The 19,452-nt window shown below is 28.4% G+C and overlaps 1 protein-coding gene across 2 annotated transcripts in view; it reads left to right on the plus strand.

Moving 5' to 3' along the window:
- Positions 1-19,452, plus strand: part of LOC111630487 (enhancer of mRNA-decapping protein 4-like) — a 39,312-nt gene that overhangs the window by 5,953 nt on the left and 13,907 nt on the right. For both annotated transcript variants that reach the window (XM_023374594.1, XM_023374593.1), the window contains exons 2-6: positions 5,925-6,033; positions 6,660-6,756; positions 7,909-8,014; positions 11,165-11,354; positions 18,538-18,703. In XM_023374594.1, coding sequence (XP_023230362.1) covers positions 5,925-6,033; positions 6,660-6,756; positions 7,909-8,014; positions 11,165-11,354; positions 18,538-18,703 — 668 coding nt within the window. The remainder of the gene's footprint in view (positions 1-5,924; positions 6,034-6,659; positions 6,757-7,908; positions 8,015-11,164; positions 11,355-18,537; positions 18,704-19,452) is intronic.

The raw sequence follows: 19,452 nt of genomic DNA on the forward strand, positions 1-19,452 counted from the left end.
GAAAAATAACTTGACCTTTGGAGACATCATTAATATAAATAATTTTTATGGCCGTTGAATAAGAAGTGTTTCTTTCACAAGAAATGTATAAAATTAGTGCTGTATTAGACTTACGGTACCTAATTTACATACTGTACAGACGATAATAAACTCAACTTACTAGCCTAAAATCTCCGTAGCATGTTGCCAGGCGGCAGAAAGCATATATATAATTATAATAAAGTTACAATAAATTAAGTTAATATATAATTATATATACAGTACCTAATTTATATATAATTATATGTACAGTACCTAATTTATATATAATTTATATATAATACTGTACAGACGATAGTAATCTCTCCGTAGCATGGCGCTTGACGGCGGAAAATAGTTTGGCTGCCCGATGACGTTTTACGTAATTATAGGAGTTTTTTTACCGTTTTTTACAGATACCGTCGCAATTTTTTCGCCGTCTTATAGGAATCGTAATTATAGGAACCCGTCTTATAGGGGGGTCTACTGTATTCAAATCTCATCAGTTGACAGCCTACTGTTCTCTAGAACCTGGGATAAAATCCAGATGGATTGGAAAAAATCCCAGAAAATCTTTGGGTGAGTGGCCTGACCTAGGTATGTTTGGCCCATCCCTTATCACCCAGCCACCCCATTGTCGACTGACCTGACCAAATACATAATGGTCTTATAAAAAAAGCCTTCTTATTGCCCACAGAATGGAAAGAGTAAAATAGAAACAAAAAAGAATCTTATCAGTTACATAAAGCTTGTTTATGCTGTTTCTTTTTTAATTGAAATTTTGAATGTCTTATGCAGAAACAATGATATAAGTCACATTAGTTAATTTATATCACTATAATAAGTTTAAAATTTCTTGCTAGAAAGTAATTCTTAATGGCAAGACAATGAACATCGGGATGTTTGAGAAATAACCCTTCCTATTTGGCATTTCAAACAGAAAAATGTTACTATGTTAATAAAACAGTATTTTGTAAACATTTGTTTTTCAGTCATTTAGTTCCTCCTTAGTCTACTGTAAAAAACATTTCATGACAGTACAGTTTACAACAATGTAATTACTATTACCACCTTTTCAAAATTGCTGAGCCAGACATTTTAAAATTAGGATGTTATACATAGAAATAAAAAAATTAGATTTTTTTATTGTGAGCTCTGGCTTTATAGTTTGACTTAGGAAAGTCATTGATCTGTATCATTCTCAAGAACAAGGAAGCAATAAAGGTACTAATGTTGCGAAAGGAGTGGCCATTATCACCAAGCATTGCAAACCTTAGAAGTGAAAAAATTGCTCTTGTGTTGGATCAACAAAAAGCAGTTGGCTGGTGACAGTATTTTGGAGATTATCATTTGTGAGAAAGCAAGACTTTTCACCAAAATTTGCTGAAGAAAACACCAGGTTCAAGTTCTGAGATTGATTTGTTTAAGGCTGATTGAGGCTAGTTTGAAAAGTTTAAGAAGCAAAGTGGCATATACACTGTGGTTTAGTATGGAGAGGCTTCAAGTGCAAACAAAAAAGATGTGGAAAAGTTGGTGAAAGAATTTGGTGTGGGTGACTGCTGAGGGTTATATCTCCCAGCAAGTATTTAATTTTGATGAAACTGGACTATTTTGGAAAAAAATGCCAAACAGAATGTACATAACCCAGGAGAAAAAGAGTTTGCCTGGACACAAACCAATGAAGGACAGGCTAATTCTTTTGCTTTATGGCAATACTAATGGTGATTTTAAGGTGAAACCATTGCTTGTATATCATTTAGAGAATCCTATGTGTTTAAGAGAAATAATATTATGAAAAGCAAGTTGTCTGTCATGTGGAGGACTAACAGTAAGACCTGGGTGACCAGACAGTTTTTCTTGGAATGGGTCTATGAGGTGTTTGCTCCTAGTGTGGGGAAATATCTTAATGAAAATAACTGGCCACTGAAATGCCTGCTTTTAATGGACAATGCTTCAGCCCATCTCCAGGAATAGATGCCAAATTACTGGAAGAGTTTGACTTCATCATCATGAAGTTTCTATCTAATAAGATTCTACTGATTGAGCCAATGGATCAACACACCATTTCTAACTTTAAAAAGTATTATACCAAAGTACTTTTTCAAAGATGCTTCAAGGTTACCTCTGATACAGAGTTAACTCTGTGACTTTTGGAAGAACTACTTCAATATCTTTCATTGCTTAGTTTTATTGACCAGGGGCAATATTCTGGTCATTGTCTCTCGTCTGTTGTCTCTCACAAGCTGGTCACTGATTGGTTAATCATTTGTTTACATCTCGAGAGATCATCACATCTCTCTAAATGCAATTCTGGACAACTTTTTCTCTCTTCGCTTCTCTCGTTTATCAGAGATGAGCGGATAGTTGTCTTTTGACCAGCCTATAGTCTTTCACCACAATTTCGTAATATCTAATATGGATGACTGGATGCTACTCGTGCTGTACAATCACATTACAAAACATTCTCTATCTTGGGAAAGAATATTTCGCGAGAGAAAATGCTTCTGATTTTTTTCCAGTGCCTACTCAGAAATGCCACTGATTCCATTTTTTTTTTTTTTTTTTGTTTGTTAATTATCTTACATTAATTATTGAACTATGGAGTATGATGTTGTTAATCTTACTTAGATAGTTAAGGAGAAATTAGATGGTAATATTTCGAAAAATATCTAAGTACGCATGCTTTTCTAACTTAGGTTATTAAAATTTTTATTTGTTAAGAGACAAATTGACATTACAATCTGTAAAAACATTATAAAACAAAAAACAAATTTGTCGAAATTACATGCTTTATTTGAACATTTGCTTTCCTTGCCACGTGATCTATAATTACGTACTCTGCATTTTTGAAAATTTTACAATTTCATTGGTTAAAATTCTATACTGTATTGCATGCGCAGATAGTCTGAACATGTATAATCAACCTAGTAGTATTGTGACATTATAAATGAAGACGATATTGTTAAAAATGACCAGAATTGTTACTATTTGATGACAAATGACATCAAAACGAGAGACGTATTCGTCTTTCGTCTTGATGTCATTTGTCATTGAAAGAAGAGACGAGAGATAAGTGACCAAAATATGGCCCCTGGTCTGGTAGTAAGTGACTTGCAGGGCCTTAAACTCAGCCTGGAGGAACCTCTGGCCTGACTGTGTTGCAGAGAGAGATTTCAAAGAATTTGAGACAGAGCCTACTAGAGTTGTTGATAACATTGTATCTCTGAGCAAAAGCATGGACCTAGAAATTGGCAATGCTGATGTCGAAGAGCTGATAAAGGAACACGATATTGAGTTGTCTTACCTTCACTCAAACTCAAACTCCTTCAAAAGAAGCAACATAAGAATATGCTTGAGGAGATGCTCTTGGAGGAAGAAAAGAGAAGAGAGGATGAACCTAGTGCTCTTATTATTGACATGTGTGCAAAATGGGGTTAAGTCAAAGTTTTGTTGAAAGATATTACCCTGATAAGGCAGTAGCAAGATGTGTCATTAACCTTTTCAATGACAGTACTATGTCTCACTTTGTAACATTGTGAAACATAGGCAAAGGCAAATCTCATTAGATAAATTTTTAGCGAAAAAGAGGCCTAATGAATTCCAGACAGAATCTGCTAGTGAGAAGCAGAATATCCAAAAGGTAAGAGAAAAAACTCCTGAAGTGCAGTTACTTGATGTTATGAAGAGGAACTTGCACTCCAAGAAATAATGTCCCTTCCTTTCCACCTCTGTCCATCCTTCACTTGCACCATCAAGACTTCTCAGCACAAATAAGGATAAATGAAATTATCTTTCTTATTTATAAATGTTATGAAGTTATAAATTGTCTTTTTTATTTTATAAACTTTATTCGCTATTCAGTTGTTTTGTTATAATATATTATTACGTTGCATTTGTAGGCATTTTTTTATGGATGAAATATAGCTAAAAAATGTTTTGTTTTGGGGTTGGGACCTAATCCAAAACAAACCTGTTTTTTTTTTTTTTTACATTGTTTCTTCTGGGAAAAATTTGTTTCAGTTTGAGAACAAATTAGTTTTTGAACAACTTTTAGGAATGAATTAAGTTCATAAACTGAGGTTTGACTGTATTATAAAGTACTTTGGTTTATTTATGTAATGTCTTTAATAATCTATTCATGTAAGCAAATACTAATTTTGTAAATTTTGTTATTCCTTTAATGCAAATTTCTTTATATTGTCTTCATAATATCTTGAGAGTCTTAGTTTAGAAAAATTAAGCTACTTAATGAAGTTATTTTTATTAAATTTACTTTTGATTTGATTGTGTTAAGTACATCTTTTTAAAAATTGTTTGATGATCTTTTATTCATATTTACATTTATTATTTTTGAAATACCATTACAATGTTATATAATGCTTGAGGATGGCTTGTAGAACAAGCTGATAATGTTTGTGATTATTAAACGTTTTCCTTGGCAAAATAAGGTATTGTATGTGTTTATGTTACTGCTGAGGGTAAGTGGTTGAGAAATTAAATTTACTTTTAGAAGTAGCATGCACTTATATTTCTTTAATTTTTACAAACTTTAAATGAGGAAATTTCATTTCTGGAGTAAAGAAAACTCTAGTTGAATATCTACAGAGATGAGTTCAGAAGTGATCAATGCTGACAAGTAATTATATTCTGCAGAATTTTAAATAAATATTGCATTTTTATTGATCTCTATATAAAAATTCTATAGAATTCAACTGAATTATAGAATAAGAATAGAAAAAGTCCAGTAGCTAATATATTGATAAAAGGGGTTTTGAGGATTATTATATATTGCTTCTCCATCATTATAAATGAGGGAATTTTTTACTAACTAATAAATCCCCAAAATACCTTATATATAATGCAGTAGCCAAATTAAAACAAAGTATGAAAGAGTTCATATCAGATGAACTTAGTCATATTCTTAATTATGCATTGTTTAAATAATGTAAAAAATTGAATAGGATAATCAATGTTATTTGTATTAATTTTGCAGCAAAGAATTCCAATTTTATAGACACAGATAAAATGAACAGGTACCCTTTGTACAACATGGTTTTGCTCTAACACTGAGAATTGGAGACATCCTTACATACAAAATGTCACAATTTTTAAATGCAAATGCAAACATGTCATTTGATATTTTTTTATTCACGCAAGCACATCATGTTGTCTCATACGCCCATGGATTTTAGAATATTGAAATTTTCAATGCTGTTTTGTGCTTTTCATTCAGTTTTCTTTAATGAGAAATGGTTGTATAGTTTTTCTTCTTTATTCTAGCTTCCTTTTCTAGTTTTCCTATAAAGGTGTTGCTGTTGTTGGTGATTGTGCTTTAAATGAACCCCAAAGACTATTGCTGTGTTTTATTTTTATAGATTAAATTAAAAGTTACTACACAAAAAGATTAAATTTTTAAAAATTTCTTAGGCAAATGCAAGCAAATGAAAATATCAGATTTTATGAAAAAATAGAGAAAAATCAAGATGTTGCTCATACTTCAATTAAGGTCAACAGAAAAACTCAATAGACAATGATATTTTGCCAAAAAGAAAATGTCCTCATTTAATGGTGTTTATCAGTGAAGAAAAAATTAATATTAATGTGCAATGCTTTTTGGTTGTGATTGTTAATTAATTATTGATTGCTTCAGTAAACATATTTCTCTTAATTAGAAAAAGAATACTATACTTTTGCTAACTTTTGCAGTCTAATCCTGTTTTGTGCTAGTCCTTTGTTTCATGTAGCATGGATTTGCATAACACTGTAGTTTTTTGGATCCTAACTACCATGTTATACAGGGGCATATCTGTATATTGATTATAAAATATGTAAAATATATACATTAGTTAATATAATTTATTTGAAATGATTTTTTGAATTATATACCTATTTATTTTTCCTTATAGATAAACATTTTAATATAAATTCAGAGGAAGAGATTACTGACGAAATTCAAGAAAATCTTGATAATAAAAATACAATGCTTGGAAGTTTATCTGAAGAATCACAACATGCGTAAGTATTACAAAATGTATTTGAGTTAAGATTTGCCTATTTCTGATAGAATTATCACTTGTATATGGCAAAGATGAATTATTTATTTATAGTTTATTGCATACACAAAAAGAAATGCCACAAGACAATTGACATCCTCCTCCCAAAAATAATGCTTGTAACAAAAGATTAAAATACAAATAAAAAAAGGATAATCAATATACATGATAAAAAAATATACATAAATAAAAACAAAAGATTATATATTATAAAGTAACCATTTACAAATGTGTTTAAAATTAGAAAAACTTCATGTAAAGATTATTCCACACAGCCCATATTCTGAATAGACCAATAGAAAAATGATCTGAAAGAAATAGAAAACCTAAAAGATGAGGTAAAAAAAATAAGTTTGGTTACAAGTAACTTGTGGCAGAACTCTTAGGCACAGCCAATCAGAACAAATGGAACCATGGAAGTATTTGTATAAAAGTAAATGATCAAAGTATTTGATATGTTTGGTAAAACTGGGAATTCCCTATCTTGACCTAGCAACATTAGCATTCTTTCAGGAGCTTTTTTTTATTAATATTTCTGAATTAATATTATTAATTCAAATAATGTTTACAATGAAAAATATTTTTCAGTGTTCTTTCTGGAAAAGATGGTGATACTATATCATTAATTAGTCAGGATGTGACTATTATTCCAAGTTCATCATATAATTTTTCCACGGAGAGGAAGGTAACTACTTAATATTTTTATTCCAAAATATAATTCATTAATTAATAATAATTTTAATAATGTTTATTATTGAAATAACCATTAAAAATAAGTTATTAAAAATTAAAACTAATGTTTTAAACATGTCTTTGAAAGTGTTGATATTTTTTTTAAATGCTTACTTGTTTTAGTAAATATTTATTAAATGTTGTTAATGCTATTTATGTTATAAATTATCATGAAGAATCTAATTACTTTAAAACATGGTATTTTGATCCAAAAATTGTATTAAAATGAAAACAAAAAATGTTAAAAATTATAATAATTAAAGTTACAAAGGTTTTTAGATTTGAATACAGTAGAGCGTCGATTATCCGAATCAATTGGGGACTGGGGTTGTTCGGAAAATCAATATTTTGGATAACCGATTATGTACGAAAAAATATATTAACCTATCCCATGTTGAAATTTTTCTCCGTTGCATGTCACTTCGCGTTGAATTTTCGTCGATGTTAAGCCTAATGTAAACTTTTTAAAATAATAATCGTGGCTATTGTATCATTAAAAATGATTTCTTTATTTTTTTACAAATAAAATAAATATATTGAAAAATATAAAAACAATAAAAAATTATACTTCAGAAGTTAATTTAGTATAAAAAATGTAAAATACTTGAGTAGCCCAAAACATAGTGAAAGATTGTAGCACCACAGCACTGGCGAAAATTTAAATTTGCCGACTGGAATTCTTTCGGATAATTGACTTTTGGATAATCGACACTCTACTGTATATATAAAGATTTTGCTTTTTAAGTGTTAGAAAGTTGTGTATGTGACCTTTGCCCTTGAAATTGTCGTTCCCTCTCCTCTGCTATGCAAGGGGTGAGTTGAGTTATGTAAACTCTGTCAAGGGAAGTGGGACTCTGGGTTCTGACTGTAGTTCTGAACATGTTTTGCTCTAACGTACATTCCTTTTTAGTCCACTCGTTTGTCTTACCGTGACACCACCCTTCATCATATCCATATTCTGACATTAAGTTGAAGATATTTTTTTTTTTTAATCATAACATTATCTATTGTATAATACATTAAATTTTATTATTATTATAATTATAATAATACAAGAAAATATATTTAAATATATTTTTAATTGATCTCAAAAATTTTTTTTCAGATGAAAATTCATAATATAGTAGATTTTGGATGGGAAACTAAATTTTATGTTGGGAAGTTAATTAGTGTTCATCTCTCAGGTACATACTTGGCTTATGCATTGAAAGGTAAGCTTGAACGATTTTTAAAATATAAAATAAATTAATGATAGAATTAATTAATTAATAATAATGTAATGAAATGTATATTTCATTATACATGATTATCATAAAAACTTGGAAATTATTTTGTTAATAAATAAATTTTACTATTGAAGTTGATTGCTATTGTAGTTTGTTCCTCAGTTGTCTGTTTAAATGTTTGTAAACATTCTCATAAAATTTTTTTTAAAAGAAATTTTAAGAATAGACAATCAAATCAACGAATAACCTAGTTTGATTTGGTTATTTGTTCTTTGCTGCTGAGATACACTGTTAGTCTATTATATTCATTGGGAGATATGATCATCAAAACCATTCCATATTAAAAATGTGTGATTTTTAGATCCAATAACTATAGAGACAATACTAGTTATATAGAACATCAGAATTTCCTGAGAATCATTTTGCAGTACTCATTCCCTTGCATATGGTAGCATTGTAATCTTGAAATACTCTCATTTTGTTTGAATACAATGTATTGGTATTACTGTAATGTGTGACATTACATTATAAAACATTTTTTCAGTGAATATATTATTATTTATCTCTTGCACAGTTAAAAGGATACAGGTTGAATTAAATGCTTTTTTAACACAGATGGATATAGATGTGATAAAGGTTTCTATTTTATGTATACCACTTATTTAAATAAATAGTGTATATCATGATTCATTAGTACCAAATACCTGCTATTACTGATCTATAGACTACTCTTTCATTCATTACTACTACAAATATCTATTTGTTTTACCATCTGATTAAGTGAAAAGCATACTTAAGGTTAGACTTAGCAACTCTAGGAGTAATCAATGGTGCTTGACTAACATAGCATATTGATCATAAAGATGATGAATATTTTTATTTATTTAAAGTTTAAAATTGTTATCCCTTGTCTATAGTAAAAAATCTACAAGATTTAATTGCTTTTGCAACACATAAATAACAAGTAGTGAACTCATGAAATTCCCATATTTATTTCTTGCAAGTAAATTTTTCATTTAACCACTTTTATTACTGTCTAAGAGGAAATTTCCTGATGGCACATTGTTTTATTGATATGATGCTTTTAGTTCCTTGGATGCTGTGATAATGGATATAGATTTATCTGATCCATGATTGAAAGTACACTAATTCTGCTTATTCATTTCCAAAAAATTCATGTAAGAAAAAGATACTGTTTGTATGGAAGATTGGTTCCATGCCTTAAAAACTAGAAAAACTAAATGATAAATTGATACAATAGAATATGTTTAAATAAAATATTTTAATTTTAGTTAATAAATTAGAAATGAACAGTAGTAACTTATCAGCAAAATTTAATAAATTTATACTTGCACAGAAGGGCAGATGCTGAGACAGTTAATGCATCAGCCTTTCTCTTTGGAAAACCTGGAATCAAATCTGAGGGTCAAAAACCCTGGGATTTTTTTATGAGTGGCTGAATCCACAATGTATATGATTTGCGCTGAGCATTTCAATCTAGATTGTGACCAAGGTTGGTGACTATGCCATGGTGCGATCTCTCTCGACTGTTTCAATCTGGACTGAACGAGGTTCAATTGCGATCAACTCGAGAGTTATTGAAACTAAATCCAATCATAAAGAGATCCCACAATCCCATGTGCGTGAGATAATACAAGATGGCTGCAGAACATGTGTCTGGCTATCAACAGAGAAATAAAAAAGGCATCTGGAGAGACGATGACATCTGTCTATTATTAGATATATGGCAAGAAAAAGTACTGTATTTATTTCTAACCAAAACTTCCATTTTGTTTGTTGGTGTTCATGACTTACTGCGTAGTTATGTCAGTTTTATCATTGCATGTAATAGTCGGGTTCTTCTCAAGCAGACTGACTGTGCGAACAGCACAATGTTCGACTGGCAACAGTCACAATCCAGATTGTAGGTAAATTGAGATTGTAGTGAGTTGTGTATTGTGTGTGAATGTATTATTTGGGTGAAAAGAGATAAAGAAAACCTATTTGCACAATTTATTTTTTATTTGACTTTTTCAGTTAAATTCCAAAATACCTTTAGTTTTTAACACCAAATTGTATATGAACACTTCTGTATTAAAAGAAATTGAAAGAAATACAATTGTATAGTCAAATTATCAAACAAATTTCAATTAAAAAATTAAATTGTAAAGTAAAATCAGAATGAAAGGCTGATTGTTTCTACACTTGTTTAAGTTGTAAAGCACAGCCAAATCTTAAAATTTATTTGATTATGTATTAAATCCAATTTTAGCATTTTTAATTCAGTGAATTCTCTCATCTTTAGCAAGAAAAGCATTCAGAATAGCATAGAAAACTTAATGACAAAATGGATATTTTTACTAACGTATTGTTGTAAAAAGCTTTTTATGACAATGAAAATTAATCACATTACACTGCAGTATATTACTTCATTTATTAATTATTGATCAGAGCATTTTGTTAAAAATAAGGAAGAAAATTATAGCTGCAACCATTAAAATTAAATAATTGCAAAAACTGTAAACAAATTAAACAAACAAAACAAGAATAAAAATTATAAAGTAACTATCACAGATTTTAAATTTGCACCCAAACTATCAGTAACTATTATATTTCTATTCAGCATAAGTTATATACTGATTTTATTTCTATCAGTATTTAACTTACTAAAACAAGTAGTTAAAACTTCAACTTTTAAAACTGACTATAAATAATAAATGACTTTGGGCATGAATCAAAAATGTAACTTCAGATTTGCTTATTTACATACAAAGAAATGAAAATAATTTTTGGTTTGAGACATTTTCATTTGAGTTATATGTATGAATTTAACTAAATATTCCATTTATTTTGAACATCAGATATTCTTTATGTAATTAAATATTACAGAAACTTTTATAAATATTTTTTATATATTAATATGTACAGTATATTAATGTATAAAATAATAATTATATAAAACATTGAAAAATGTCATTAAATAGAAATAAATCAGTGGAGGTAAAATCTTTAATTATTTATTTTTCATGTTTTGCATTTTTCATATTAAGCTAATCTTATTTAATTTAAAAAAATTTTTAATGTAATAATTATACTAATAATAATTTTTAATGTTATTGAAATTATAATTTAAAGGACGTAGGATTCGTGAAGGAATTATACGTGTTATAAATCCAAAAACGGGTTCCCATTCTACTATTAAAGCAAGACGACAAGTAAAAGATTTAGCATTTGCACATAAAACTGACCAAGTAATTTTGGCCTTTGTTGATAATGTAGGATCATTATTTGTCTATGAAATTTTAGAAGATGATGGTAAACTTGTGTATCCTTTTTGAAAAATATTTTAAATGAGTTTTATTGCTTTATAAATATCTGGCCTAAGTTACAATTATATAGTTTATATTTTTATTTCAGACCTTCACTATAAATAAGTTATTGTTTATTTTGATTATATTTTAATTATAACATTTCATTTTCATGTATTATTATTATTATTTTTGTTTTTTTGGATGAAATTTTATCCATTAAAATTTATTTATTTTTTTAATAATTCATTTTATGNATTTATTTTTTATTTGACTTTTTCAGTTAAATTCCAAAATACCTTTAGTTTTTAACACCAAATTGTATATGAACACTTCTGTATTAAAAGAAATTGAAAGAAATACAATTGTATAGTCAAATTATCAAACAAATTTCAATTAAAAAATTAAATTGTAAAGTAAAATCAGAATGAAAGGCTGATTGTTTCTACACTTGTTTAAGTTGTAAAGCACAGCCAAATCTTAAAATTTATTTGATTATGTATTAAATCCAATTTTAGCATTTTTAATTCAGTGAATTCTCTCATCTTTAGCAAGAAAAGCATTCAGAATAGCATAGAAAACTTAATGACAAAATGGATATTTTTACTAACGTATTGTTGTAAAAAGCTTTTTATGACAATGAAAATTAATCACATTACACTGCAGTATATTACTTCATTTATTAATTATTGATCAGAGCATTTTGTTAAAAATAAGGAAGAAAATTATAGCTGCAACCATTAAAATTAAATAATTGCAAAAACTGTAAACAAATTAAACAAACAAAACAAGAATAAAAATTATAAAGTAACTATCACAGATTTTAAATTTGCACCCAAACTATCAGTAACTATTATATTTCTATTCAGCATAAGTTATATACTGATTTTATTTCTATCAGTATTTAACTTACTAAAACAAGTAGTTAAAACTTCAACTTTTAAAACTGACTATAAATAATAAATGACTTTGGGCATGAATCAAAAATGTAACTTCAGATTTGCTTATTTACATACAAAGAAATGAAAATAATTTTTGGTTTGAGACATTTTCATTTGAGTTATATGTATGAATTTAACTAAATATTCCATTTATTTTGAACATCAGATATTCTTTATGTAATTAAATATTACAGAAACTTTTATAAATATTTTTTATATATTAATATGTACAGTATATTAATGTATAAAATAATAATTATATAAAACATTGAAAAATGTCATTAAATAGAAATAAATCAGTGGAGGTAAAATCTTTAATTATTTATTTTTCATGTTTTGCATTTTTCATATTAAGCTAATCTTATTTAATTTAAAAAAATTTTTAATGTAATAATTATACTAATAATAATTTTTAATGTTATTGAAATTATAATTTAAAGGACGTAGGATTCGTGAAGGAATTATACGTGTTATAAATCCAAAAACGGGTTCCCATTCTACTATTAAAGCAAGACGACAAGTAAAAGATTTAGCATTTGCACATAAAACTGACCAAGTAATTTTGGCCTTTGTTGATAATGTAGGATCATTATTTGTCTATGAAATTTTAGAAGATGATGGTAAACTTGTGTATCCTTTTTGAAAAATATTTTAAATGAGTTTTATTGCTTTATAAATATCTGGCCTAAGTTACAATTATATAGTTTATATTTTTATTTCAGACCTTCACTATAAATAAGTTAATGTTTATTTTGATTATATTTTAATTATAACATTTCATTTTCATGTATTATTATTATTATTTTTGTTTTTTTGGATGAAATTTTATCCATTAAAATTTATTTATTTTTTTAATAATTCATTTTATGATACATTTATATATAACTTTACATGTAATATTATAATTTATTATGTTTGAATATATTATACATTTGGTACTGACAAACTAAACTGAATTTTTTGATATAATTTTCATTCCATTAATAGTAAAAGTATTTACAAAAGTTTACTTTCAAAATAACCACCTTATACAACTATATACTTCTGCTAATATTTGTACCATTTTAAACTTAATAAATTGTACCACTTATTAAAATACAGTAATACCTCGACTTACGCTACCCTGACTTACTTGAACCCGGAGTTACGTGATTTTCAAATCTCATTGATTCGTCTTTTGTTTGAGCACCATGCAACCCTTGATTACTCTCTCTCCCACACTATTGTTCAGCTTACATGTTTGGACATGTTGCGCGGAATCGACACATAGCTACAGTTTATTTTGTGTTATTTATTTCTGTGTTTATTGTATCTACAGAGACTTGAGAGACTCTATGTGGTGATTTCTTGTAACCGTGAATGAATCAAAAGACGAGATAAGATTAACGAGAACATTTATTAACTTACATACATCCGACTTGGATTTTACACAAATTGCGAAATTATACCCCGACTTACACAAATTCGACTTACGCGGTTATCGCTCAGTCCCACCTATAAGTTTGGGGTATTACTGTAATCTTGCAACCCAGTTTATGTGACTTCCTTGAGTGCAGTCATTGCATCACTATTCACTTCTGCTGATTTGAATATGCAATTCTTCAGTACAGTTTTTATTTGCTGACAACACAAAAGCCAGTGAGAGCAGAGATTGTGGAAATAAAGGTTTTTTTAGTCTTTTGTCAGGTATTCACCAAGTAGGGGACTCTGATATGCTGGGATGTTTTCATTGTGGGGAACTTAATGTTTTGCTTTCCAGGCCATTTTCATCTTAACTGTGTCACAGAGTGACCTGAGAATGTTAAAATAGGACTCCTTGCTAATGTATCTACTGTCAGGAGAAAAAAATTATAATACACTAGACCTTTCATATAAAAAAAAGCACTGCATTTGATGAAAACATGCTGTGACAGTAATCCAAAGTAATACAGAACTAGTTGTAAAACTGTTTTAATAGTGATATAAGTGTTGGCAGAAGTGTGTAGCTGCATGACGTGCTTATTTTGAAGGTGGCCTTCTGTAAATACTTGTACTACAAATGTAATAAATGTTAAAAGATTAGTTTATTTTTGGTTCATTATATAGATATTTGCTGTAAATTATATTTAACAATATAGTTCAAATTAAAATTAATTGGACTGTATGGTTGTATGATATGGCATCATCTTAATCAGATATGGTGCTATCACGATGTAATGGAGAATAAATGTGGAAAATGTTTTAAGAATTTTCCCATGTGTTTTTCTCGTTTTCGTTTTGGCAAAAATTTTTTGAACAGTTACATCTAGTAAAGAAAAAAAATCTTTATTGTCACATAATTCCATTTTATGTGAAATTTTTTTGCGGTAATTTTTGGCTAAAAGTTTTTTGCAGATATAGACGTCATTCTCCAGTGCCACGTGATTGCCCTTGACGGGTATATCCGTAAATCACTGCATAGTGATTAATACTAGGTAGCCAGTTAATTAAACTAAAACTAATAATTAAATGTAAAAATAATAATTAAAACTGGCTTTTACACCAAAAATAAAATTATAATTAATTAATAAAAATTAAAATTGAAATCAAATAAATTGAAACACCATATTTCAAAAAACATTGATAAAGATGAAGTAATATTATATATAATATATTGCCTTTATGAGCATTTTATGCACGAAATACAGCTAACAAGGTTTAAAAAAAGGTTTTGTTTTGGAGTCAAGAGCGGATTAATCCATTTTATGTTGTTTCTTATTGAAAATTTGTTTTGGTTTGAGAACAGATCTTTTTCCAAACAACTTTAGGGAATGAATTGAATTCATAAATTGAGGTTTGTGTGAAGGTCCGAAACCCTTTTTCTGTTTTAGATCAGTACAAATCTAGGAATTTTCCTAGTAAAAGAGAAAAGGGGGACTTCTGCGGTCAATGACCGAGACGCTCTCCTCGAATGAGAAAAAAAACGGAGAATGTTAAAATATCAATAAAAGAAATCATCTCTATTTGTTTAACGGTTATTCTATAGACGTTAGTATCAACAAGAAGGGAATAAGAGATATTTCTTATCACCTCTTGGTTGCACGTAACACGTGGTTACGGCAATAAATCGCCTTGTTCATAGTCAAACTCGACGTTTGATATAAACAATAACTAAATAGTTGACCAGGTTAAAGAAATTATTGTCAAATGATTGTTAATTTATGGATGAGAGCCATCAAACCTATAGGAATTTATATCATAAAATCATATCATTTTGACACCAATAACAATAAATTAAACAAACTTCGCTGAGTCATTTGTCCGAACTAGCTAGATCCAAATATCAACACACTAGCAGGTGTGCGGATAAATCATGAATAACGTCATAGTTCTCACCCCCTCGAAATCAGTATAAAGAGGGCTCCCGGCCAGTATCGGGGTGGCCTCCAACTTAGAAGGAAATAACGGATTGACGATCCTCATCGCTGACCGCCAAAGACGGACAACACGGTTAGATTCTACAAGCTACAACTTAGTAAGTAGAACTCTCTCCCTTCTCACGGGTGGACTAGGGTGAATTCCTAAATAGATATTAAGAAGGATCAAAGAATATCCTCTATCGTAAATATGAGAGATGTATGCCGGAAAACCGCCTATTGTAACCTCGGTTAGAGATTAGTAGTATTATTAATTATTGTAACCTTTTCTTATATATCATTAGTTAATTAAATATATATATATATATATGTGTTATTTTAAATATGTGTGTTTACTCGTACTCGGTCAACACCTTATCGACTTATCCGCGACCTCCCACTTGATTTTCGCCCTCCTAAATTGCCATCCATTGACCCTGTGAGCGGGACTCACAGCCCCGTTTTCGGAAAATGGTTTAGGCTTTGATGCATAAACCCCAATTCTCACATTTGACTGTAATTAAAAATTTTGTAATATTCGGAATTATTTATTTTTTTAATGAAATTTGCTCACCAATTTTTCCACTTTCCTCTCTAGGCTCAAATTTATTTGCCTACGTAGAAAACTGGCCATGGGTCTAATTCATATTTTTATTTTTTTTATAGGTAGTGCAGATCAGGTTGTTCTTTCATTTCTCATCTAATTATTCTGGTCGATCATATTAAGTATCAGACCATCTCTAATGGATAAAATTGAAGATCTAGTATAATAATTCACTGGTCCCTTCATTTTTAAAAAATTTCAATTGAAATTATGAGAAAATTCAGTTTCTTGTAAAACTTTGTTGCAAAAGAAACGGAAATAGAAAATCATATTATTTTGAACATTTTCATTTGGGAGAACAAACTCAAAATGTACATTTTGAGATAGTTATAACATTATCAATATAAATTTTTATTGACAATAGTTCAGTTTATTCATTTTGTCATTGTCTTAGTTCATGAATATTTTGGTTATGTTTAAATATATATTAGAATAATTTAAATTTTATAAAGTATAAACTAAATTTATTTCCTAAAATTACAGCAATTACATAAAATGAGTTTTGTGAATTTGTAAGAAAAATTATCTATAAAATAATAAACACACTAACATAATAGTTATTTAAATATTTTTAAACAATAATGTTTTCAAATAAATTGTATTTAATTTTTGAGAGNAGATATTAAGAAGGATCAAAGAATATCCTCTATCGTAAATATGAGAGATGTATGCCGGAAAACCGCCTATTGTAACCTCGGTTAGAGATTAGTAGTATTATTAATTATTGTAACCTTTTCTTATATATCATTAGTTAATTAAATATATATATATATATATGTGTTATTTTAAATATGTGTGTTTACTCGTACTCGGTCAACACCTTATCGACTTATCCGCGACCTCCCACTTGATTTTCGCCCTCCTAAATTGCCATCCATTGACCCTGTGAGCGGGACTCACAGCCCCGTTTTCGGAAAATGGTTTAGGCTTTGATGCATAAACCCCAATTCTCACATTTGACTGTAATTAAAAATTTTGTAATATTCGGAATTATTTATTTTTTTAATGAAATTTGCTCACCAATTTTTCCACTTTCCTCTCTAGGCTCAAATTTATTTGCCTACGTAGAAAACTGGCCATGGGTCTAATTCATATTTTTATTTTTTTTATAGGTAGTGCAGATCAGGTTGTTCTTTCATTTCTCATCTAATTATTCTGGTCGATCATATTAAGTATCAGACCATCTCTAATGGATAAAATTGAAGATCTAGTATAATAATTCACTGGTCCCTTCATTTTTAAAAAATTTCAATTGAAATTATGAGAAAATTCAGTTTCTTGTAAAACTTTGTTGCAAAAGAAACGGAAATAGAAAATCATATTATTTTGAACATTTTCATTTGGAAGAACAAACTCAAAATGTACATTTTGAGATAGTTATAACATTATCAATATAAATTTTTATTGACAATAGTTCAGTTTATTCATTTTGTCATTGTCTTAGTTCATGAATATTTTGGTTATGTTTAAATATATATTAGAATAATTTAAATTTTATAAAGTATAAACTAAATTTATTTCCTAAAATTACAGCAATTACATAAAATGAGTTTTGTGAATTTGTAAGAAAAATTATCTATAAAATAATAAACACACTAACATAATAGTTATTTAAATATTTTTAAACAATAATGTTTTCAAATAAATTGTATTTAATTTTTGAGAGAGAGATAAGTTCTACAAAAAAGCTATTTTGTTTTTAGTCAGTTATTACAGAAATGCAGAGGACCCACATGCATTCTTGAAAAACGTTTACATAGATTTATTTCAAATAACCTAGGCAACAATGTTCTCATTGCACAAAACCTGACGAATGTAGTAAAAGAATTACAGGAATTAAGTTTACTTGAAGAAGTTGGTTTGGTTATGGATTCTCAATTATTTATCTATAAAATATTTCTCTTAATTTTATTAGCATGCACTATACACTATAGAAGGTGTTTGTTTCTATTTTATTTAGTCGATTTGGATTAGCTTAAATCTATGTAAATCAACTTCTATAAAGATTTGTTGATCTTAATTCCTTTTTATAAGATTCTTGATCTGTTTCAGTGCTATATAGAATTTAAAAAAAAATTTTTTTTTGAGATTTTTGTTTTAAAAATTCATTCCAGTTCTTTTATATTTTTAAAATATAAGTAACAATTTCTAAAATAATTGCATTAGAATGAAAAACCATTTTAATTATTACAAATAAAATTCTTTAATTTTAGAATATTATATTTTAAAATATTTTATTGAAAATAATGTATTAAACTGTTATTTCTTAATATAAGAAAAGTTGTAATAGTATTCTGCAAGTCAATAAGAAAGCTGAAAATCAAGTTTGTGAAAATAACAGAGTTATTTGGTGCCCTTATATTCCAGAAGAATCTATAGATTCTGCTGATCAAACTGAAGAAGGATCAGACATTTCAAAATTATTAGTTGTAATTCATGAAGCAGAGGTAATAATAATAATTTATTTATTCATTTTAAATTAATGTCATAATTAATACTTTAACTTTATACTTACCACCACAAAAGAGGTTACCCTTGTATTTATATATGTGGCTAGAGCAATTATCACCAGGGGCAAATTTAAATATGCACTAAAGTATTATTTCATCAACCTGTTAGTGCTATTTTGCCAAACTTATCATAATAAGTTTGGTAAAACAGCACTAACAGGTTGCAAATAATTTTTTATTAATATAATATTTCATACTTGTGTGTGACAGTTTTCTATGAATTTATTAGTTTGATCCATTAAGAATTTTGAAATTGTGGTTTCCCATCATCTAGATACCCTAGGCATGTACCCTTTCTACCCCTGCCTTTCCACAACCCTGCTTATACCTGCTGGCCAATGGAGAGGCGATCTAAGAACAAAGCAACAGCATCAATTGTTTTGTTTGTTTTTTGTGCCTATTTTTTGTCAGGTACATGCATTGCTGATTTTTTATTTTATTTTTCTTAAATTCTGTTAGGCATGCTCAATTGCATCAGAGAGCATAGACATTGTCACTTTGACTCCACTGTATATTGAAAATGAAGTCATAGACCCCTATTTTTTGCATTTAAATGGACCTTCATTACATTTTTGAATTCCTTATTGCAATTAATGAGAAGGGCAAAGTTTCATAAAAATCGGTCTAACAAATTTTGAGAATGAACTTAATTCTGTAATCTGTAGATGTGTTAGTGATCTTGGGAC

Source organism: Centruroides sculpturatus, unplaced genomic scaffold (genome assembly GCF_000671375.1).
Source record: "Centruroides sculpturatus isolate CEXI.00-Female unplaced genomic scaffold, Cexi_2.0 scaffold554, whole genome shotgun sequence".
Classification (NCBI taxonomy): domain Eukaryota; kingdom Metazoa; phylum Arthropoda; class Arachnida; order Scorpiones; family Buthidae; genus Centruroides; species Centruroides sculpturatus.